General features: G+C 36.5%; 1 protein-coding gene across 1 annotated transcript; it reads left to right on the plus strand.

Moving 5' to 3' along the window:
* The first annotated feature begins 221 nt into the window (after positions 1-221).
* LOC140010651 (uncharacterized) lies at positions 222-4,780 on the plus strand. The gene is made up of 7 exons (XM_072057959.1): positions 222-1,562; positions 1,786-2,327; positions 2,556-2,718; positions 2,953-3,099; positions 3,328-3,980; positions 4,128-4,344; positions 4,487-4,780. Exons 1-7 carry the CDS (start codon positions 222-224, stop codon positions 4,778-4,780), a joined length of 3,357 nt encoding a protein of 1,118 aa, XP_071914060.1.
* Positions 4,781-24,947: the final 20,167 nt, after the last annotated feature.

Genomic DNA, 24,947 nt, shown 5'->3' on the forward strand with positions numbered 1-24,947 from the left:
CAGAATTGATTGGCATAAATGATACGGAAGAACAATAACAGAATTTCTTTTTTTCTCTCTCTAATTCTTACTTTTTCTTTCTACTTCTTTTCTCTCTCGCCCTCTCTCTTCATCTGTACTCTATTTTCCCCAAATTTTGAGTGTTAAATCCCTAATGCAGAAGCCAGAATCCTGACATTTGGTATTAAAGCAGGTTGGATCCCTGGAAGAAGTCGAATTCCATGGCAGAAAGCACCAGATTTAAGACACTGGAGGAACAAATCAAGAAGCAAGATATCAAACTCCAGGACGTAATGGAAGGATTACAAGCTTCGCAGGCACAGCAACTGAAAATGAGAGAGAAGTTTCGAACGGAATTGAAAGATAGCAACCGGAGGATGGAAGGTTTGTTAGCTGAGATGAAGCATGAATTCAGTACCTTCATGAAGGTAATGATGAACAACGAGAAGGCTGTTCCAGAGGAAGATAGGCAAAAGATTGAACAAACACCGCGCTTACCAACTCCCTCACTGAATCAGAGGCTACCAGTAGGATTAGAAAACAACAGGATGACAAGGAAGGAAGTAGGTAAGTTCCTGATCCCTAACCCTCTAAAGATCGACCTGCCTATGTTCCATGGGGAGAATCCAAGGGAATGGATCAAAAAATGCAATAAGTGCTATTTAAATTACCAAATTCCTGAAGATCATAAGATGGAAGTCATAGAAATGTACTTAGAAGGGAAGGCGGACAACTGGTTCCATGGAGTAAAACTAGAAAAACCAGGTCTAACTTGGGGAACCTTCGAAGAACTGCTGTATAAAATATTTGATAACAGGATTGGCCGAGATGTGGTGGAAGAATTCAATAAACTGCAACAAGTAGGGCAGGTGGAAGAATACCAGGAAAAGTTTGAAGAGCTCAAAACCTTTATGATGATTAAGAATCCCCACTTAGGAGAGGAATATTTTGTATCTAGCTTCATCAGTGGACTTAAGGACGAGATCAAAACAATGGTAAGAATGTTGAGCCCTGCAACCCTGTCAGAAGCTTTTGAAATGGCTACACTGCAAGAAGATGCACTGAAACTTCAAGTCAGAAACTGGAAAACTATACTTGAAAACAAGTTTGGAATCTCCAGGAGTTCTTCCCAACAACAGATCCACAGTTCCCACTATAAGGTGCCTTCTACTAGCACCTTCAGGAATACCTTATTCAAGGGGAAACCAATTTCTACTGCAGATGCAGAACCTAAAAGACTATCAGCTCAAGAATTACAGTACAGGAGAAGCAATGGTCTTTGTTTCAAATGTGGAGAAAAATTTGGACAGGGTCACCAGTGCAAGTCAGGTCACTTGAATCTTCTAATCTCTGAGGAGGAAGAAGATTCTAAGTTTGAGGATGCATTAGGGGAACACTATGGAGCTACAGGCAATCCTAGACAAGTCATGGAAATGTTTCTACATACATTGTCAGATGCTCTGCAGAGGAAAACAATAACACTGGTAGGGGAAGTGGATGGGGAAGATATGTTAATATTGGTTGACACTGGGAGCTCAGATAGCTATATCAGCAATGAAAAGGTAGCCTTTGATGTTCCATATCGACTAGTTGATCCTTTTTTCTGTAGTAGTAGGAAATGGAACTTGTGTAACCAGTAAAGCCATATGTTAAAAAGTGGTATGGGAGATTAATCAACATAAGTTCTGCTATGACCTGAAAGTAATGGACCTAAGTGGCTGGGATATCATATTAGGAGTGGACTGGATGACTCATTTTAGCCCTATTACTTTTGATTTTCACTAGTTGACAATCTCCTTGCACAATCAAGGGGAAGTGGTACAATTAAGGAGACAAGCAAAGAACTGTGACTTGGATCTTATTAGGGGGAATGATCTGAGGAACTTTATTGAATATAAGAAGCAGATGTGCCTGGCTATGAGGATGGGACAGGGTAATCCATCAGAGAAGAAGGATATGCCTATTGAGGTTCAAGGAATCATTGAGGAATTTGTTGATGTTTTTAAGGCTCCTTCTGAGCTTCCCCCTACTAAGGAAATAGATCATGAAATTCCATTGAAACAGGAATCTCAGGCTTTTAAAATGAAGCCATATAGATATCCTCACTCCCAAAAGGATGAAATAGAAAAGCAAGCTACAGACATGTTACAGCATGGAATAATCATCCATAGCAACAGTCCTTTTGCCTCACCAGTTTTTTTGGTTAAAAAAAAGGAAGGTACATGGAGCTTTTGTGTGGATTACAGGCATTTCAATGAGATGACCATTAAAGATCGATATCCTATTCCAAATGTAGATGAGCTGATCAATGAATTGGCAGGATCAAGGTACAAAACCAAGTTGGATCTCACTTCTGGCTACTATTAGATGAGAGTCAAACCCAAGGACACTTACACAACTACTTTCCAAACTCATTGTGGCCATTATGAATTTCTAGTAATGCTCTTTGGGCTGACCAACGCACCAACAACATTTCAAGCTCTTATAAATCAGGTATTTCAACCTTACTTAAGGAAATTCATGTTGGTTTTCTTTGATGACATCTTGATCCACAGCCCTACGTTAGAATCACACCTAGATCATTTGAGAACAGTGCTGGTTGTCTTAAGAGAACACAAACTGTTTGCTAAGAGATCTAAACGCTCATTTGTACAACAAACTGTGGACTATCTTGGTCACACCATATCTGAGAATGGAGTATCCATGGATCAATCCAAGGTTGAAAGCATCATGAACTGGCCTGTTCCTAGTACAATAAAAGAGTTGAGAGGTTTTCTGGGGTTAACTGCTTATTATAGGAGGTTTATCAAGTATTATGCAATCATCTGTAAACCACTTACTGAGCTACTTAATAAGGACAATTTCTCTTGGAATCATGAAGCACAGAAGGCTTTTACATCACTAAAATATATTATGAGCACTGCTCCTATTCTTAAATTGCTAGACTTCTAGAAACCTTTCACTATTGAAACTGATGCTAGTGGAAATGGAATTGGTGCAGTACTGATGCAAGAAGGTCATCCTATTGTATTCCTAAGCAAGGCATTGTCACCTAGGAATTTGGGACTGTCAGCTTATGAAAAGGAACTGCTAGCACTAGTAATGGCAGTGACCAAGTGGAGGCATTATCTAGTAGGATACCATTTTGTTATTAAGACAGATCACCAATCCCTGAAATACTTGTTAGATTAGTAACTCACTACTACATTACAACACAAATGGTTAGCCAAATTACTGGGGCTGGACTATGAAATTCAGTACAAAAAGGGAGCAGAAAACAAAGTTGCAGATGCACCGTCAAGACTACATGGGGTAAATCAAGAATAGTCAGCTCAGCAAGGATCCTGTTTGGCCCTTTCTACTGTCAAGCCACTATGGATACAAGAACTTCAGAAGAGCTATGATTCAGACCCTCAGTGCCAGAACATTATTTCTCAAATACTACTGGACCCTGCTGCTCACCAACAATTTGAATGGGACAAAGGATTACTGATGTACAACGGCAAACTTTATGTAGGTTCAAACAATGGATTGAGGGATAAGCTTGTCCAAACACTCCATGCATCAGCAGTTGGGGCTCACTCAGGACAAAGAGATTGCTGGCAAAGGCTAAAAACTTTATTCTATTGGCCTACCATGAAGTTGGATGTCATCAGAATTATTCAAGCCCGTGATACATGTCAGAGGTTCAAATCTGAGCATGTACACTACCCTGGCCTGTTACAACCATTACCTGTTCCCCATCTGGCTTGGACTCATGTGACTATGGACTTTATACAGAGTCTACCAGAATCACAAGACTATGATACAGTGATGGTGGTAATTGACAAATTAACCAAGGTAGGGCATTTTCTTGTCTTAGCTCATCAATTCATTGCCAAGCAAGTGGCTCAACTTTTCCTGGATCACATATTCAGATTGCGTGGCCTTCCAGAATCCATAGTGTCTGATAGAGACAAGATATTCACAAGTACTTTCTGGTAGGAGCTTTTCAAACTATTAGGGATAGAGTTGAGTTATAGCTTTGCATATCACCCCCAATCAGATGGATAGAGTGAATGATTTAACCAATGTGTCAAAGCTTACCTGAGATGCATGACTGGGGAATTTCTCCATAACTGGAGCAGGTGGCTAGCACTAGCAAAGTGGTGGTATAACTCCTCTTATCACTCCAGCCTGCAAATGACTCCATTCGAAGCCTTATATGGGTACCAGCCTATTCCCTTGCCTCTAGGACCTTATTTTGACACAATCATAGCAACAACTTCCCAACTACTCCAGGAGAAATTGGGGGATCTCCAGCAGCATCAGAGATCACCTAATAAAGGCACAACAAAGGATGAAGTTTTTCGTTGACCAGAAACGCACAGAAAGAACTTTTGAGGTTGGTGATTGGGTTTCTCTAAAACTACAGCCTTATAAACAGCAATCAGTGGCCATCAGGAAGTGCTTCAAACTGTCTACAAGGTTCTATGGCCCCTTCCAGGTCGAAGCCAAAGTGGGGCCAGTCGCCTACCATCTCGCATTGCCTACCGGCGCAAAAATTCATCCAGTGTTCCACATTTCATTGCTCAAAAGGAAATTAGGACCTTTGCAGCCTATTTCAGCTACCCTGCCTGAGATTGACAATAGTGACCAATGTACTCTACAACCAGAATCCATTTTACGGAGAAGAGTGATCATGCGGAATGGACAGTCAGTGATACAATATCTGATCAAATGGTACCAGCTTGATAAGAAAGAAGTTTCATGGGAAGATATGGACTTCATACAAGCATAATTTCCTTAGTTTCAGTCTTGAGGACAAGATTGTTAAAAGGAGAAGGCAATGTCAAGATGAAGAAATTAAGTTAGCAAATGATGTCGTTTTATGTAACTGATCAAACAAATCAGTTGGAAGCAGAATAAGTGGAACGGTGTCATATCCATGCATAACAGATTCAGTTAGAATTAGTTAAAGTCAGTTAGCCATCCCTATTTGTACAAAATTGATTAGTAGAAATGATACGGAAGAACAATAACAGAATTTCTTTCTTTCTCTCTCTAATTCTTACTCTCTCTTTCTACTTCTTTTCTCTCTCGCCCTCTCTCTTCATCTGTACTCTGTTTTTCCCAAATTTTGAGTGTTAAATCCCTAATGTGAAGCCAGGATCCTGACATCAGGATGGATAGGGGCTTGGATGGTTGTATCAGACTTTGTTCAGGAACTTTTAAAGGTCCAGATCAACTTAGACGAGCATCAGCGATGAAGGAGATGTCATGTCTTCTGTAATAAAAATGGGGATGGCCATAGCGTAGTGCTGCGAATTACTATGTCGTTTCAATAAGTGAAGCAAGAAAAGAAAAATAAAATGAACTTATTCTATAACCCCGTTCTGTTTGTGAAATTCCAAAATTCAAAATCCAAATTTGAAACGAAAATTTTGGTGGGACTAAGATTTAAAACTAGTATTTGAATTTTGAAAGGATAGGAAGAAATTGGCAGTGAATTTTCTTAAGACAAAATAAGGGGGTTGAACATTCACAAACAAAAATCCATTTTGTTTGAAACATTGATGCCACAGTTCCTTATCACTCTCTTCTCTCAAAAATTTCCCAACAAAGTTTTAAATCTCTATCTTCCACTCCTCTCACAAATAAAATTTGGGGGGAGAGGTATAAGAAATAGCTATGGAAAATCTACAAGAACAATATAGGTTAATTTAATTTTGGGGTGATTGAGAGAAGCATTCATCAGATGGCAAATACATGTTCAGGACTTGTGGGCGGCCATCATCTATAACCCAGAACATGGACAACTCTATTGATGGTAAATGCTGATATTATAGGCAATTTGGTTATTATATTTGTAATATGTATGGAACATACTTTGAAAATTATAAGGGATGTGTAATTACCCATTTTTGGAGAATACACGTATCTATGAAAATTGTCTCTTTGTTCACAATTTTAAATACTACATTTACTGTTCATTATTTTATAGCTACATATGCATTTGCTACAACTATGCTTCTCAAATTATTGTTTTACTTTTTATAATACATAATTCAATTTAATAATCTCCCTACGCATAGCCTACCAAGAATATATCATGTAATTGTGATTTTAAAATTATCTTGCTTAGTTATTTCAGAAAATTTATTGTCCGGGTCAATATAGGGAAAGTTGAATGAATGGATGCAACAAACTCTTCATTAATAACTGAATAGTTAGATATATGGTTATGTTATAATAAATGTTTTGTTGTAACTTGCTCATAATTATTCAGTTTTTATACTGTACACATTGTTTATTATGATTTAACCATGGTTATTTAGTTCTTACACATTGTTATTTTATTTGTACACATTATTGTTTACTTTGTTCACATAAGCATATTAATTTTTGAACCACTATACAAGCTCTTTTTGCACACTCAAAATATGATTGTTTAATTTTTACATTCTACATATTGGGTATTATGGTTTACCCTTAATTATTGTTTTTACATGTTGTTATGTTACTTGTAAACATTATTATTTATTTGTACACATTCTTTATTATAGTTTACCATTGGTTATTTGATTTTTACACATTGTTATTTTGTTTGTATAGATTGTTTTTTACTTTGTACATTAATGTATGGTTGTTTAGTTTTTACATTGTACACATTGTTTACTATTAGTTTTTACATATTGTTATTTTATCTATACACATTGTTATTTATTTTATACATGCTAGCATATAAGTTTCTGAATCATTATACAATATGTTTCAAGTATACAGGTGGATTGAAGCCTATACAATTGGTGCCTCATCCACCTCATCTAGCATTTAGTATAGGATATCCTACTGTGACCATGCTAATGTACAATTCTATCAACGAAGATGTTTGCCTTCCATGACAATCTCCATGCAAAGCATGAAAAGAACAATATTTATGTATTTAAATGTTAGTTTTATAATTGTATATATGTATTCAGAGAATGTCACCAATTTTGTTTGAATTGGATTGGAACTTATTAAAACTAACTTGTATAGGACACACATATAGGTGGTTAGCAGCATTTACTATTGATGTCTTAGCTAGTCTTTAGTATAGAGTACTTTGTTGTGACTATGCCAATGTACACATTCATCCAAAATGCTAGGAAGTAGTATCCAATTGAACATAAGTGAGCAACTACTAGAAAAACCCACAAGTTAGATCCGTTGAAAATGTTTGCTTCCATGAAGAGCAATGTCTTTCAAGTATACAGATAAAACGAAGCTTGTACCATTGGTGCCCCATCCAGTTCATCTAACCTTTAGTATTTGATATCCTGTTGTGATCATACTTATGTACAATTCCATCGCTTAAAATATTTGCCTTCAATGGCAATTCTTATGTAAAGCACGAAGAGAATGATATTTATATATATATTTAATTTATCAATTTTAGTTTCATAACTTCACATAGATTCGGAGAATGTATCCAATTTTATTTGAACTGAATTTGAACTTATTAAGACTAAAATATTTACCATCTTTTTATTCTCCATATAGTCCATGAATTATCCATAGTTGACCAATATTAATTATCCATAATTATCTATAATTGACCAATAATTATCCAATGTACACTTTCATCCAAAACACTAGGAAGTAGTATTCAACTGCACACAAGTGAGCAACTACTAGAAAAACCCACAAGTTAGATCTGTTGAAAATGTTTGCTTCCATGAAGAGCAATGTCTAACAGCCCCTCGGCGATATTGTCCCACAGTTTGACACCCCATGGGGCCGTGGGTTTTGTTCTTGGCGGTGTTGGACAACACAACAGGCACCCGTAGGCTACCTCACCAAAAGGCCTCGTCGAGGTGGGTGATACCACAACAGGCTTATCAAAGCAGCCCAGGCTTTCTCCCTAGCCGATGTGGGAGTATGACACTCCACCCCCCTTAGGGAATCCAGCGTCCTCGCTGGCACACCGGGAGTCAGTTTTGGTCGGGAGTCGGTTTTGATACCAACTCTAACCTGTACCATTACAACTTATCTCAAACTCACTTATGATTTCTATTCACATCATTGCACACTAGACCATGTTCCTTCCAAACTCACAAGCATTTCCTCAGAAAAAGTATCGAGTACTCAAGTACAAGAATCCCAAAACTAAGAAACTGTACAACTCAAGCCGTACACTAGTACCAGAATCGGTTGATTGTACGCTTGGGAGCAACCAAGTCATATCTTACGCTTACCACTTTCAAACTAATCCCATAGCCTAGCATCCTAAACGTCAGCCTAGGATACACTACAGAGATCTGAAACCTAAATTATGATACCAACTCTAACAGTCCCTCGGCGATATTGTCCCACAGTTTGACACCCCGTGGGGCCGTGGGTTTTGTTCTTGGTGGTGCTGGACAATACAATAGGTACCAGCAGGCTACCTTACCAAAAGGCCTCGTCGAGGTGGGTGATACCACAACAGGCTTATCAAAGTAACCCAGGCTTTCTCCCTAACCGATATGGGAGCATGACAGGTGAGGCTGTCACACAATGTCTTTCAAGTATACAGATGGATCGAAGCTTGTACCATTGGTGCCCCATCCAATTCATCTAACCCACAGTATATGATATCCTATTGTGATCATACCAATGTACAATTCCATCACTTAAAATATTTACCTTCAATGACAATTCTTATGTAAAGCACGAAGAGAATGATATTTATATATATTTAATTTATCAATTTTAGTTTCATAACTGCACATAGATTCGGAGAATGTATCCAATTTTATTTGAACTGAATTTGAACTTATTAAGACTAAAATATTTACCATCTTTTTTCCTCCATATAGTCCATGAATTATCCATAGTTGACCAATATTAATTTTTTTTGTGTAGTTCAATCAATTACATTTGAATTGGATTAGAACTTATTGAGACTAAAATACTTGTCTTATTTTTGTTCTTCATGCTAGTGTATGGATTATTCATAGTTGATCAGTATTAATTTGTTTGTAATTCAATCAAAATGTGATTACAATATATTCAACAACTTGTGGATCTATACTAACAATGACTCCAATTTGTTGAATTACAAAACAATGCTTGTGTATAGGATGCATAATGTTCAGGAGAGCACTTAAACTTGTTGTTGAGATTAGAACTAGTTAGATATAACTTACAATTGATTGAATACAACCCAAACGGCATCACAAAGAATGACCAATAGTAGTTATAAGAACATGTTATTTGTTTAAACTTACTCCATACCATCGGGATTTACAACATGTTTCAAATTGATTATATTTTGCACGATTTGTATTACATATAGTTTAATCATTCTACAACACTCTTTAGTTTGATGTTTCTATGAAATGGTTATCAAACCATCGTCATAGGGATAGTTTGGATAGAAAGTCATGTATAACTATGTCAGACAATGTGTAGTACTAGTGCGATAAGTTAATAAGAATATTATTATGGAATTTCAGACAAAAGATGGTTAATGGAATATATCCACTGAACAACCCACTTGCCACAAGTTGATTTTGCAACTATGCTTGCTTCAATTTCTTCTCTTTATTTACTATATTTTGGATGTACTTCCTTTCCCACATGCCATCCTATACATGTTTTTACATATAACCTTGCCCAATCAGTGAATACAAAATTATGGAAACTAAAAATAATTTGTAGAGTAGTCAATCTAAAGTATTTCCCTAATAATAATAATACATAGAATAAGTACATGTAAAATTTTCTTCCACTTAATTAGTTTTTTTTGTATAAGTTACTCCCCTTTTCAACTTTTTAACACATAAACCCAAAAATCTTACATGTTAATAGTCTAAATACGATCTCATTATTTACTATTTTACCTATAATTGTGACGCCACCAAACTGCTTGTATATTTTATACCAGACTAGCATGAACTCAAAAACTTACCTAGAACATTTAAATATTTATCTTATGTTTAATTCCCTTTACGGTAATGGTCAAAATTCCAAGTGTTAATGATACCACTTATTTTGTGTATTATGGTTTACCCTTCGTTAGTTAGTTGTTACAAATTATTATTTTAATTGTACACATTGTTATCTACTTTAGACACATAGATTATTATGATTTACCCTCAATTATTTAATTTTTATATATTGTTACTTTATTTATACACATTGTTATTTATTTTGTACACACTGTACTAGCCTTTTTTTTTTTTTACAAACTCACAAATGGTTATTCAATTTTTACATTGTACATATTCTGTATTATGGTTTGCCTTGGTTATTTAATTTTTACGCCTTGTTATTTTGTATATACATATTACAAGTACTTGCTGTTGTGCAACAACTCTAATTATCCGATAATCTTTTATTGTTCCTTCTTCTAAATTACTTCTTTCACCCCAATACACATAATTATTGCCCACTCATGTGGTGTTTAGCTACCAATAATAGTTTGTTGTTTTCTTGCCCTATGAATGAAGTTATACAAATAAAAACTAATGGTTTGAGACAGTGAACAATCTCAAAACAAAGTAACACTTTCTACCCTTTATCTTGGCATGTAAATTTTCATTTGTAGACTAAATTTATCAATATAAAATTAGTTTTATTAACAATAATTGAAGTTCCATTGATCTGAGGATTGGCATTCTATTGCTATTATTTTATATGTAAATATTCAACCTAAGTAACAAAATAAATAATAGCTACTTGAAAAAAGGAAATAGGTGCTCAATTGATTGTGGTGTAAAATATTAGTATACAATTAATTTGAGCTTGAAACGGAATGAAATTTATGTAGCATTTTACTGCTAATGACTTTGACACCATTTAATGGTTAAAGTAAAAAATAAAAGGGACATGGAGATTGGGATTGGTTGTGACAGCCCCACCACTCCTTAGGGCGAATCCTAAAGATTACGAATTGCCTGTTCAATTCTCGCCGGAATTCAGTCGACTAATGACTAGCAACCCAAGATAACTAATGAAATATCTCCGAAATAAAGGGTACAGATCAAAATGGAAATATAAACGCCACGCCACTTTCCAAACTTAAAATATAAGGCCAAGAGTCAAACTTACGACTCCACACTTAATTTACATAATATACGTCGAACTTACAAATCAAGCTTACAAGAGGCAAAAGTAAAGTCTTCTAACAAAAGGGATACAAGTCAAAGTACAAGTTCAAAATAAAAGTGAAAGTTATGAAAGTTCTCGATCACAGTTCCATCTCAGATCTATTAAGGAAAACAAAAGGAGTGGGGTGAGCTAAAACTCAGTGAGGTTTCAAATAAACATTTAAGCACATAGTCAATAAAAGGCGTAATATAAACAAGTAACCACCGTATTGTACTATAACAATTAAATCACAGCTCAATTCAAGAATACGGGTGGCTTTCAAAAGTCAAATCCACTTGAGATTGATCATAACAAGAATCCGTTGACTCTCTGCCAATGTTTGCGTTCAAAGAATATAATGTCCGCAGAACACCACTTACTCCAATTTTCGTCCACTAGTCAACCCCCTTACCAGGCCCGAACACCACAAACAATAATTAGGTAATACTCGAGTATACCGGATCTAGATTCAGTAAACAGTTCTCAGGGTTTATCATCCTTCTCGACCAAGCCCTTGCTGGCTCGATACAACCGACTCACCTATGAGGTTGGGTACCCAAACAGTCACAGTAGTTGATGAGGCATCACCGAAACAACTCACATTCAGTCAAATATAGAGAAATCACCTCTTATAATAGCAGTATATAGAGCCTCAGTGAAATCGAAGGAGGTCGAGTGTGATAAAGTACACGCTCGCTTCAAATTTGTGAAAACAATTGTTTAGCTCAACCAATCACAGATCAAGTATTCAGATATTTCACATAAAGAGGTAACAGGCAATGGAACACTCACCTGTCAAGCAAATGCAGAGTTCAAGCGTCAAGTTCCTTGGTTACGTTCACCTCCGTTTCCCAATCCTAGGACAACGAGTGAAATCGTTAACAATCTAGGTTCATTTCCAACCCAAATGTAAGCTCATTAGGTGACCAAGTGAGTGGTTAAATCTACTCAATTCACCATGCAAGTTAGGCCCAAAATGCAGTAAAAGGTCATAACAAAACAAGTTTGACAAGTGCAAGAAAGTTGAGCAAAGAAAAATCTCATTCAAGTTCAAAATGGTCTTCGCGGGTAAAACAGTTGTGCCCACACAGTTTCGGGAAAATGGTCATATCTCACTGTAGGAAAGTCGAAATCATGTGCTGTTAGTGGCGTTGGAAAATAAACTCGAAGGGCTTTCCAACGGTATAAAATTCAAACTCTAGTTCCTCTCCTATAAATACCAGTAGTTTGGGGAATTTGGCTGATTTTTCAACTTTGATCATCTTGGAACCCTAACAAAGTCACTCTATTTCTTCTTGCCAACTTCACTTGTTTTGACTCAAATTCATCCAATTCAATCTCCTCGAGTTCATATACAGGGGATCAAGTTATCTAGCAGCATTGGAGCTCTAAATGCAACACACATAATAATCAAGTGAACCAAAACAGTCTAGCCAACAAAAAGAACCAAAACAATCCACTACTTGCTAAAAAACAACCACTTTACTTGCTTCATTTCCATCTCAACACACACATAAACTTAACTAATGTTTAGCCAAGTTTCCTAGGCTTAATTAAGGTGCAAATGAGTCACAAAATCAAGGAGAAACCTTCACTCCAAATCCGGTCAGCCAAGAGAAAACAAAACAGTCCACTAGTTCACATGTAACTCCAACTTCCATCCTTTCCTTATAGACTAACTCCAACAACAATTCAAGAGTTATCTCTAACTTGAAAAGGATTCAAAACATGTTAATACATCAAGAAAACCATAAGCAAAGCTTAAACAATTAATCAAACACATGGCATACTAACCAACCAACCCTACTACCACTTGTTTAGTTCAAGAAATTTAACCACAAGTAACATCCATACAACTCCTAGTTTACCATCAAAACTTTAAACACTTGATATAACACCATAAAACCGAGAGTTAAGGATCATATACCTCTCTTATATGAACCTTGAATCACCCAAATAAACCACCAAACCAAAAGCTCCAAGCTTGAAATCACACACTAGAGTTGAAAGTTGTTCATTCAACTAACTCAAGTCTTCACTCTTGATTTTTGCTCAAGATCAAGTTAGGGTTTAAAAAGCATGAAAATGGAGTTTCCCTCTTCCCTTGGAAGCTTCAAGGTGGCCGGCTGTAGAGGAGGAAAATGGAGCCAAGAATGGTTTAAATTTCCTCTAATTTCTTTGGTCAAAAAGGTTGAATGACTAGGGTTTTGCCATTTGTCTCAATCTTGGCCATTCTCTCTCTAATCTTTGCCAAATCATGTTTCTATCCTCCCAATATTTTCAATGTCTTAATAACATCCCTAAACTATCATATAAAGTCCCAACCACAATAAAAAGGATATTTGGTCATAGTATATGTGGTGAAATAAAATAATACCAAATCAAGGAAATATTTTAATTCAAATAAAAGGCAATGCAAGAGAAATATTATAATGCATGTAGAATGCAATACAATGACATGTTATAAGTGATTTAGTCTAAGGGAAATGCAAGTGATTTAGGAAAATTTATATTTTTAAGTGAGGTTTCTCACACTCTCTCCCCTTTAAAGAATTTCACTCTCGAAATTCTCATTTTGATCACTGAATAGCTCAGGATACTTTGCGCGAATATTCTCTTCCACTTCTCAAGTAGCTGTTTCTGTCTCATGATTTCTCCACAAAACCTTTACTAAGGGTATCCGTTTAGTCCTTAATTCCTTTACTTTTCTGTCTAAGATCTGTACCTGCCTTTTTTCATATGTCAGAGATTCATCAAGGTCAATTTCTTCTGGTTTCAGTACATGGGTGGGGTCTGGATAGATTTGCTTGTAACTCCAACCGATATGCCACATTCCCTACTCGTTGAAGAATCTTGAAAGGCCCCATATATTTTGGTTGAAGTTTCTTTCTTTTTCCCGCAGTGAAATTTTGAAGTGGTGTAACCTTTAAAAATACCTTATCCCCAACTTCAAACTCCAAATCCTTTTTTCGATTATCCGCGTAACTCTTCTGTCGACTTTGCGCTATTTAGAGCCTCTGATGTATCACCTTTACCTTCTCATAAGCATCTTCGATCCATGGCACTGCAATTGGGTCTAAAACCCTTCTTTCCTCTACTTCATTCTAGTATATTGGTGATCAGTACTTTCTTCCATAGAGAACTTTGTATGGTGCCATTTGTATGGAGGAATGATACTATTATTGTATGCAAATTCAATCAACGCCATATACTGTCTCCAACTTCCTCCAAAATCCAAGATACAAGTCCTTAGCATGTCCTCAAGTATTTGAATGGTTCTCTCTGACTGTCCATCAGTTTGGGGATGATAAGTGGTACTAAAGTTCAACTTGGTCCTCAAAACTTCTTATAACTATTGCCAGAAATGAGACACAAACCGCGGATCTCTGTCAGAGACAAAATTTACGGGGATCCCATGCAATCTCACTATCTCGTCCATGTACAGTTGGGCCAATTTTTTCAAGGAGTATCTCATATTTACAGGCAAAAAGTGAGCAGACTTGCTCAACCTATCAACTATTACCCAAACGGCGTCGTGACCTTTTTCTGAGTACGGGGTAATCCTGATACAAAATTTATCGTAATATGTTCCCATTTCCACTCATTATACGAACCCAAACCGCGATTGGAAGAACTCGCATGCCAACAAACAGGATCTAGTAAAGCGACTCCAAGGTTTGATTGTGCGGGACCCTAAACCCCCTTAGAATCCCTTGGATGAGAACTAAGATTGAATTTTAACCCTCAAGAAAAGATTAAAGGAACTTACGGCTATTGGTAGAACAGCGCCATGAGCTTGTGTGATTCTTGCTTGATAAGCCAAGAAGAACACTTAGAACAAAATTGAAGATATTCAAAGTTAATCGAAATTAAGAGAATACTCTTAAAACTGAAAATCGTTTATTGATTATTGAATGAATAACAAGCTCGACCAAGCCTTGTATTTATAGGCTTTGGTACCCCTAATCCTAACTAGGAATGGAAAAACGTTATTAACTCTAAATAATCCTAAACCTAACTTACTAAGGATCTACTTAAAAATCTGAATTACTCATTCGGCCCATTAGACCTTCGGTTGGCTCAACATGAGCTTATTCGGCCTTTTATTCTTACAACTAGCTATTTAACTTGACAAAGGAAGCCCATCATGCAATCCGTGTACTATTAGTCACTTGTGGCTCCTTCATGGGCTTGGAATAGGTTGACCAATGTGTGGTGATTCTCTTGGATCCCTCCTACGCATGTGCTAACAACTTGTAGGAATGTTTGGAGGGTCTCTTGCATCTTCCTTCCCTTGCTCGAGTCATTGATCCAAGGTTCATCGATGGTGCACTTAGAACCTCACTCAAGCCTCTTGAACGGATCTTCATGTTCTCATCATTCCCCTTCTCTTGAAAGTAATTTGCCCACAAATTGAAACATGAATGATAACAAGAAGAGTTACATGCCGTCGAGTCAATTTTGTTATGATTACCACAAGTTTCTTCCAATGCAAAAACCACTTGCTAAACTGGGAAGTTACCCTTGTTGAACCTTGAATCTCACAAACCAGCTTCAATGTATGTTCAACTTGATTGCCTTTGGCCATGAGATAAGGATCCTCAAAGTGATGCGGTGTAGGTCCCATAAAGTCAAACTCCTCAAACTTGAATAAGCCTGCAAAGTATGCAAACTGATTTGGTGAAGTTGGATCTTCACGTGAACTTGGTGCAAGATGAGCATAGACATTGTGGTGACCATTGAAGACCTCGCTCCTTATATAAACTTGTGGCACATGGTCAGTTCCAACATCTTAAAGGTGCACATAGTTTGATCCTCCAAGGATGTGAACAACTTTGCAATCATTAGATTCCATGAGTGGGCACCAAATTGATCTAACTCTTAGAAGACAAACTCCATGGAAACTCACAAATTGCACAAATGACTTGGGGATGGAATATCGTAAGATCAAAGTGATTGCACTTTGTTTAACCTGCATAAAACATGGAACACTAGACAAAGCAATGTTAAGGTTGTTAGAACAGCAATAAGTCCCCTCACTCTCATTTTGTTGAAACTCAAAATCAGTGCACTTTCTCTCTTCTCTTCTTTTTCCTCATTGAACGCTCTAGATTTTTCAATCTCTTGCTCTCTCTCAAGTATTACATCATTACTTACACACTCAAGTTGTATCTCACTTTTCTCACATAACTCTTCAACTAATTTTTGATTTTGAACCTGTGTAGGTTGAAGTTCACGAGCCTTAGCGTCAACACGATCTTCTTTTGAGAATTGCAATCAACTTGCTCCTTCATTTGCTTTTCTCGAAAAAGGCGTTGGTAAGTCTCCCACCATGACTCCTCCTTAGATGGCTCAACCTCAACCTTAGACTTGGAAGAAACTAATGGAATTTCCTTCCTCCTTGAATGGGTTGGCTTTGTAGAGGTAGATTGCATAGAACTCCTCCTTTTTACTTCCCTATTCTCTATTCGATCAAGTCATTTGCGAAGAGATTCCAAAGCTTTATAAAAAATCTGTTTGAATTCTTCCTGTATTGCATATGCAAAAAGTTTAAATTGGAAAGCTTGGGAGCTTGTTTTTCCCTCATTAGCCATTGTGAAGTGAAAGCTGTGTATTTAGCAGTGAAGGGAGATAATTTTACCTCACATACTCCCTCACGTGTATGCGCTCACACTTGTGTTTTCACACACTAAACTCTCTAATTATAAGCTCGCCAAATATTCTCAAAGCTTTGATTTCACCTTTGAAGAGGTTAGATCAGCTCAAAAGTTGTTCAACGGTTTACCAAGAGAGGAATCACTTATCATGTGAATTGGGGAATGAATGTTAGTGAGCTAAACTGATTTTTTTTTAGCTCAATTACTAAGACAAATAAACTTTACTAAGACTTGACTCAGATTGATCAACCAAGAGAATAGACAATTAGACTCAATAAAGACTCAACCGACTCAAATAAGGCACAAAGAATGGCGGAAATTTATGGCTCCTAGAAGGACCTACCCGATCTTACACTTGGCTATGTTTTTCGAAGGTGTAAAGGAGGGTTTCTTGGACCTTTGTTGTGTAAGAGTGGCAGTTGGTAGCTGGTTCCCCACGTGGTTTTATGTTACGAATCAGAAATTGGGATTCCAAGTAGAACTAGAATTTGCTTTTACAAACCGAAGTCAACTAGGCTTTCTAATTCTAATAGGTTTCCTTAAGTTAGTAGGACTAAAACTGGTTGCTTTCTTGCATCTCCTTTTTTTTGTTTTGTTTTTGTGGTAGTATTGACGCAAACCAGATCTCTTTTTCTTGTCCCAATTCGGTCTCAACCCCAAAACAAAGGTTACGGCTATGGTTTGTGAGCAAGAACAGCCGCCAATGCAAGGATCAAGAACTAGTTAGTTGGGTTTCTAGAAGTTCAAGAACTCCCACGGCTTTCAAGATTTTTGTCCAAGTTTTCTTGGCAATTCCAGATTTGATTTCAAGGTTTTCAAGAATATCAAGAACAAGGTAATTCAGTCGTGCAAGATACAATTTTCCCAACCCCTTTGTTCAAGATTGTAACCCGAATTGCTTAAAGCAATATAGCAACCAGAATTCTGTTTCTCTTTTTTTTTTTCATTTGATGCAACACTTGAAGACTCTAAGACACTAAGACACTAAGACACGACAATTAGTGAACCAAAATTGGTAAGAAACAACAGGTTCAATTCGACAAGCAATTGGACACCAATACGGACAACAAAGGAACAAAGGAAACTAACGGTAAATTTTTTTTTTGTGTTGGGTTTTGAAGAAGATAGAATTGAGGCAATAAACAATGACTCAAATAAAACAAGAAAAAGGTAAGATATAACCTGGAAGTTGTCAACTAGCTCTGATTACCAGATGATACGAACCCAAACCGCGATTGGAAGAACTCGCATACCAATAAACAAGATCTAGACAAGCGACTCCAAGGTTTGATTGTGCGGGACCCTAAACCCTCTTAGAATCCCTTGGATGAGAATTAAGATTGAATTTTAACTCTTAAGAAAAGGTTAAAGGAACTTACGGCTATTGGTAGAACGGTGCCGCGAGCAAGTGTGATTCTTGCTTGATAAGCCAAGAAGAACACTTAGAACAAAATTTAAGATATTCAAAGTTAATCGAAACTAAGAGAATACTCTTAAAACTGAAAATTGTTTATTGATTACTGAATGAATAACAAGCTCGACCAAGCCTTGTATTTATAGGCTTTGGTACCCCTAATCCTAACTAGGAATGGAAAAACGTTATTAACTCCAAATAATCGCAAATCTAACTGACTCAGGATCTACTTAATAATATGAATTACTCATTCGACCAATTGGACCAAGGCTGTTCGGTTGGCTCAACATGAATTTATTCGGCCTTTTATTCTTACAACTAGCTATTTAATTTGACAAAGGAAGCCCATCATGCAATCGGTGTACTATTAGTTACTTGCGGCTCTTTCATGGGTTCGAAGTAGGTTGATCAATGTGTGGTGATTCTCTTGGATCCCTCCTACGCATGTGCTAACAACTTGTAGGAATGTTTGGAGGGTCTCTCGCATCTTCCTTCCCTTGCTCGACTCATTGATCCAAGGCTCATCGATGGTGCACTTAGAACCTCACTCGAGCCTCCTGAAGGGATCTTCATGTTCTCATCATTCCCCTCCTCTTGAAAGCAATTTGCCTACAAATTGAAACATGAATGATAACAAGAAGAGTTACATGCCGTCAGTCAATTTTGTTATGATTACCACAAGTTTCTTCCAATGCAAAAACCATTTGCTAAACTGGGAAGTTACCCTTGTTGAACCTTGAATCTCACGAACCAGCTTCAATGTATGTTCAACTTGATTGCCTTTGGCCATGAGGTAAGGATCCTCAAAGTGATGCGGTGTAGGTCCCATAAAGTCGAACTCCTCAAACTTGAATAAGCCTGCAAAGTATGCAAACTGATTTGGTCAAGTTGGATCTTCACGTGAACTTGGTGCAAGATGAGCATAGACATTGTGGTGACTATTGAAGATCTCGCTCCTTATATAAACTTGTGGCACATGGTCAGTTCCAACATCTTAAAGGTGCACATAGTTTGATCCTCCAAGGATGTGAACAACTTTGCAATCATCAGATTTCATGAGTGGGCACCAAATTGATCTAACTCTTAGAAGACAAACTCCATGGAAACTCACAAATTGCACAAATGACTTGGGGATGGAATATTGTAAGATCAAAGTGATTGCACTTTGTTTAACCTGCATAAAATAAGGAACACTAGACAAAGCAATGCTAAGGTTGTTAGAATAGCAATGAGTTCCCTCACTCTCATTTTTGTTGAAACTCAAAATCAGTGCACTTTCTCTCTTCTCTTCTTTTTCCTCATTCAACGCTCTAGATTTTTCAATCTCTTGCTCTCTCTCAAGTATTACATCATTACTTACACACTCAAGTTGTATCTCACTTTTCTCACATAACTCTTCAACTAATTCTTGATTTTGAACCTATGTAGGTTGAAGTTCACGAGCCTTAGCGTCAACACGATCTTTTTTTGAGAATTGCAATCAACTTGCTCCTTCATTTGCTTTTCTCGAAAAAGGCATTGCTAAGTCTCCCACCACGACTCCTCCTTAGATGGCTCAACCTCAACCTTAGATTTGGAAGAAACTAATGGAATTTCCTTCCTCCTTGAATAGGTTGGCTTTGTAGAGGTAGATTGCATAGAACTCCTCCTTTTTACTTCCCTATTCTCTATTCGATCAAGTCATTTGCGAAGACGTTCCAAAGCTTTATAAAAAATCTGTTTGAATTCTTCCTGTATTGCATATGCAAAAAGTTTAAATTGGAAAGCTTGGGAGCTTGTTTTTCCCTCATTAGCCATTGTGAAGTGAAAGCTGTGTATTTAGCAGTGAAGGGAGATAATTTTACCTCACATACTCCCTCACGTGTATGCGCTCACACTTGTGTTTTCACACACTAAACTCTCTAATTATAAGCTCGCCAAATATTCTCAAAGCTTTGATTTCACCTTTGAAGAGGTTAGATCAGCTCAAAAGTTGTTCAACGGTTTACCAAAAGAGGAATCACTTATCACGTGAATTGGGGAATGAATGTTAGTGAGCTAAACTGATTTTTTTTAAGCTCAATTACTAAGACAAATAAACTTTACTAAGACTTGACTCAGACTGATCAACCAAGAGAATAGACAATTAGACTCAATAAAGACTCAACCGACTCAAATAAGGCAAGAAGAATGGCGGAAGTTTATGGCTCATAGAAGGACTTACCCAATCTTGCACTTGGCTGTGTTTTTGGAAGGTGGAAAGGAGGGTTTCTTGGACCTTTGTTGTGTAAGAGTGGCGGCTAGTAGCTGGTTCCCCACGTGGTTTTATGTTACGAATCAGAAATTGGGATTCCAAGTAGAACTAGAATTTGCTTTTACAAACCCAAGTCAACTAGGCTTCCTAATTCTAATAGGTTTCCTTAAGTTAGTAGGACCGAAACTGGTTGCTTTCTTGCGTCTCCTTTTTTTTGTTTTTGTTTTTGTGGTAGTATTGACGCGAACCAGATCTAAAGTGAAAGTTTACAACAATATTGTGTGCAATGGTGTGTCAATACCATCTAACAGAAATACCTGTTTTCCGTTTTGTGTGAAACACACACCATTCGCAAATGGAAAGTGAAACACACACCATTTGAAACACACACCATTCACTTTTCATTGTTTAAATGCGAGTTACGATTGCAAATGGTGTGTGTTTCTCTCGCAAATGGTATGCGAGTCACTATGAAAGGTGTGTGTTTCATGATGTCTACTAGTAATAGTTTTTAAGATTGCAAATGGTCATAAATCATTCTAGCAGTTGTCTAATTTCCAAGTGGTTTGTAGTGTATGTTATCATTGGAAAATGAAGGGTTTAGAAGCATCACGTTTTGGTTGAATGCTGAAACTCCAAATCAATTTTTTAATGTACATGTGAGATGGTTTTCTTTTTCTTTTTAGAAGCAATGGTGACATATCTAGAGATAAGCTCTTCTAGTCAATTAGGCTTTCTCAAAGTAAATGGGTGCCATGCATCTTTTCTGATCTTATATGATATGTTTATTAACAATCAGCAATGGAATTTGTGTGAGACTGTTAATCTAACAACCCCTGCCTGCTCCTTTCTATATTAACTATACTTCTTAATAGCCAAATTGACCTAGTTTAGGATTATGTCGGTCTCTTTAGTTTGATTTTACAAGTTTTGACTAAAAAAAAAGGGACTAGGTCCTATTTTAAAATTTACTCAAGGTAGTTGCTTTTACTTTATTTTTGACAGGTTTATATTTGCTGGTAAGTATTTGACGGAGGGAAAGTGTTAGACTTTGGTATTCTTGAGCAAGTACATTACTTTATTGGCATAATTTTATACTTTCACATGCCTGATTAGTCTTGTTCTAATTTGCTTTTGAATATAGCAGTTGGTAATTTATGATTTGAATTTTGATATTAAAGTGTTCATACATTATTGGTTATTTTAGCTTTTATCTCATATAAAATGTATTATTTCAGGTACTTAATCATTAACACTTCTTTATGTTGTTTACTGAGTAAATATTTGATAACTCTAATAATATGGATAAGAGTTGGATGTGGAAAGATAGAAGAAGTGGTGAATTTGAAAAGGGTTTGGAATTATTCTTAAACCATGCTTTAAGCATTCAAGTCATGGGAATGGTGTAAGGTCCGAAAACAACTTCTTTTCTAGGCGACCACACAATGGAGCAATTGATGAGAAAGCACAAGTGCTTGTGAGTAGAAGAGATAAACAATGTAAAGATCACAAACGTAACAGTAAGGTTCAACCAAGCTACTTCAAGTTGATGAATTACAATCACTCTTGTGTACAAAGGAAGGTTCACCTCCTCCTTGCCCCGAACTCCACTCGGTCAAGCCAGGACGTTTTACTATCTCTCAGGACAACCCTCACAGAGCTACACTCATGAAGTATTCACTCACAAATGAAAAGCTTACAATGAACCTCACACCACTAAGACTACAAATCTTCTTTGAAGAGTATTTTCTCACTAAAATCTCTAGATCTTTTGTATTTTCAGTGTGCCAAAGTTATTTGAAATATCTGATCAACCACTATTTATATAGGACCAAGAAAGTGCCTTATTAATGCTTCCAACGGATAGAAAGTAGCTGAAGAGTCAACTAGCCGTTGGAGTGTCGGACGTCCGATAGCCCAGTTTTGTGCGTCCGACAGCAGGCAAAGAGTTTAAGAATTTTTCTTCAATTCTTTCGGACGTTTGGTAGGCTGGTTTTCTGCGTCCGAAGGTATGATTTAAAACTGAAAATTTTTCTTCAATTCCTTAGGACGTCCGATAGGCTAGTTTTCTGCGTCGGAAGATACTCAATGGTTGTCGGACGTCCGATGCAGTCTTTTTGAGCGTCCGATAACTTCAGCAAACTTTGTTTTCTTTCAATTGCACTTGATCTTTGGAACTAATTTGCTTCATAACTGAATAGATCTTTGAAGAGATATTAGTAACATCCATTTGTTTTGTAAACATCAAAAGATAGGGATCAAGATCAACATTCTCCCCCTTTTTGATGATGACAAAACAATGGATGGAAGGAAGGAAAAAGATTGAGCATATGAGCATAAACTCCCGCTCACTCATGGCAACCAAACTTATAATTTCAGAATAACTCCCTCTAACACATAGCATCCATTTCTCCCCCTTTTTGTCATCATAAGATGAGAGTAAAAACCAGCTACTAAAAACCAGCAACAGTAACAAAGAATCCAATCATCCAAATAAAAACAGAGAAATGACAGCAATCACCAATATATCACAGAAAGATTAACAAAGCAAATCATCGTTAAATCAGAATAGTTCTTTTCTCTCCCTTTTTGACATCATACAGATTTAGTAGTATTAAAAAATATTAGCGAAAACACAGATCAAAATATCAGAAATATCAAAAGGAAAAAAAATTATGAACAAGAATCACTGCAATGATTAACAAAATCTCCTACTTGTTAAAGTCAGTATCATGTCTAACAATCCACATGCATTTCATGCCTCTTCTCATGTTCTTTCTCACATAACAATCACTTTTCATGTGACCTTTTTGACAACAAAAATTACACATAACCAAAGAATTATTTACATGAACAGGTTTAATAAATCTTACTTGTCTTCTCCTATGGATAGCAAATTCGTTGGAATTAGAATTCAACCTATTTTTTTGAAAACAAACTTGTTTCTTGTATTTAAGCAACTCATTTAGACCATCCATTTTTCTTTTCAAATCACATTGTTCCTTTTTGAACAAATCACAAAGTTTTGTTTTTCTATCAAGTTCAAAATGTAAACCAGTCTCACTCTTTTTGAAGTAATCATTTTCAGCTTTCAACTTTTTATTTTGTTGAAAAAGATTTGCATTATCTCGAAACAAAAAACTAATTTTCTGTTTTAACTCCTTGTTTCTAGCATAGGATTCTTTCAAACTATCATGCAATTTTATAATGAAAGATTCAAGATCATCATCAGCTTCATCATCACTTTGAACTTGAGAGTTACAAGATGTTATTTCATCATCTCCAATGGCCATAAAAATCAATTGAGCAGATTCTTCATCCTCTTCAATTTCACCATCGGAGTTGCACTCATTCCATGTGAATTGAAATTTGTTGAATCTTGGTTTTCTTCCTTCTTTCTTTTTCATCACTGGACATTCACTTGCATAGTGTCTAGGTTGACCGCATTCAAAATAATTATCAGTTTGTCTTTTGTTGAACTCTAGCTTCCCTTTATTTCTCGAGTTGTTGAACTGATTTGGGAATGAATTGTTAGGTCCACCTTTTTTGAATCTCCTCTTGTTGAGTTTTCGTTTGAAACTTCTTGGGATGAGTGCGATATCATTGTCATCACCTTCCACATCTTCTTTATCTAGGGAGGCAGAATCATCTTCATCTTGTGAGGCTTTTAGAGCAATATTCTTTCGCACTTTTGCATCCTCTTCCTCTAGCACCTTAGTCTTAAGTTTCAACTCATAAGGGGTAAGAGAATTAATAAGAGATTTAACAGGCATGGTATTCAAATCTTTAACCTCCTCAATAGCAGTCACTTTATTTTCCCAATCATTGGACAAGGCATTCAGAATTTTTCTATTTTTCTCACCTAGAGAATATTCTTTTTCCAGTACCTCTAAATCTTTAATGAGATCATTGAATCTACAATATATTTCATCAATATTTTCATGAGGTTGCATCTTGAAGGATTCATATTTTGTAACTAGAATGGATTTCTTTTGTTCTCTAACATTCTCACTACGTTCATGAATTTCTCTCAGTTTATACCAAATTTCCTTGGCTGACTTGCAACCTTTGATTCTAATAGATTAATTTGAGTCTAAAGCACAAAATAACACATTCATAGCTTTTGCATTTAAGGTGAGATGAGTTCTATATACAGCAGTCAATTCACTTCTTGTTTTTGGTCTAGATCTCTGAGTATTTTCATCTATAAGAGAGGCATCATATGGACCTTCACTAATGATAAATCACAGTTCAATATCAATAGATTCCAAAAAGATAATCATTCTTTCTTTCCAACTCACATAATTTGACCCATTAGACATAGGTGGTCTAATGACAGATTGTCCTTCAAAAAACATAATATTGTTGGTTGTCATCTTTACTCCAAAGCCGATTGAGCTTAATCTCTAGGAGACCAAGCTCTGATACCAATTGTAAGGCCCGAAGACAACTTCTATTCTAGGCGACCACACAATGGAGCAATTGATGAGAAATCACAAGTGTTTGTGAGTAGAAGAGATAAACAATGTAAATATCACAAACGTAA

This window comes from Coffea arabica, chromosome 7c, assembly GCF_036785885.1.
Source record: "Coffea arabica cultivar ET-39 chromosome 7c, Coffea Arabica ET-39 HiFi, whole genome shotgun sequence".
Classification (NCBI taxonomy): Eukaryota; Viridiplantae; Streptophyta; class Magnoliopsida; order Gentianales; family Rubiaceae; genus Coffea; species Coffea arabica.

Bases quoted from the DNA above. Each gene is read 5' to 3' on its own strand.
- LOC140010651 (XM_072057959.1), top strand. From the start codon at position 222: ATGGCAGAAAGCACCAGATTTAAGACACTGGAGGAACAAATCAAGAAG. The intron at 1,563-1,785 runs GTAGCCTTTGAT...GATTTTCACTAG, and splicing joins GCTATATCAGCAATGAAAAG to TTGACAATCTCCTTGCACAA. The intron at 3,100-3,327 runs GTAATGGCAGTG...AATCAAGAATAG, and splicing joins AAAAGGAACTGCTAGCACTA to TCAGCTCAGCAAGGATCCTG.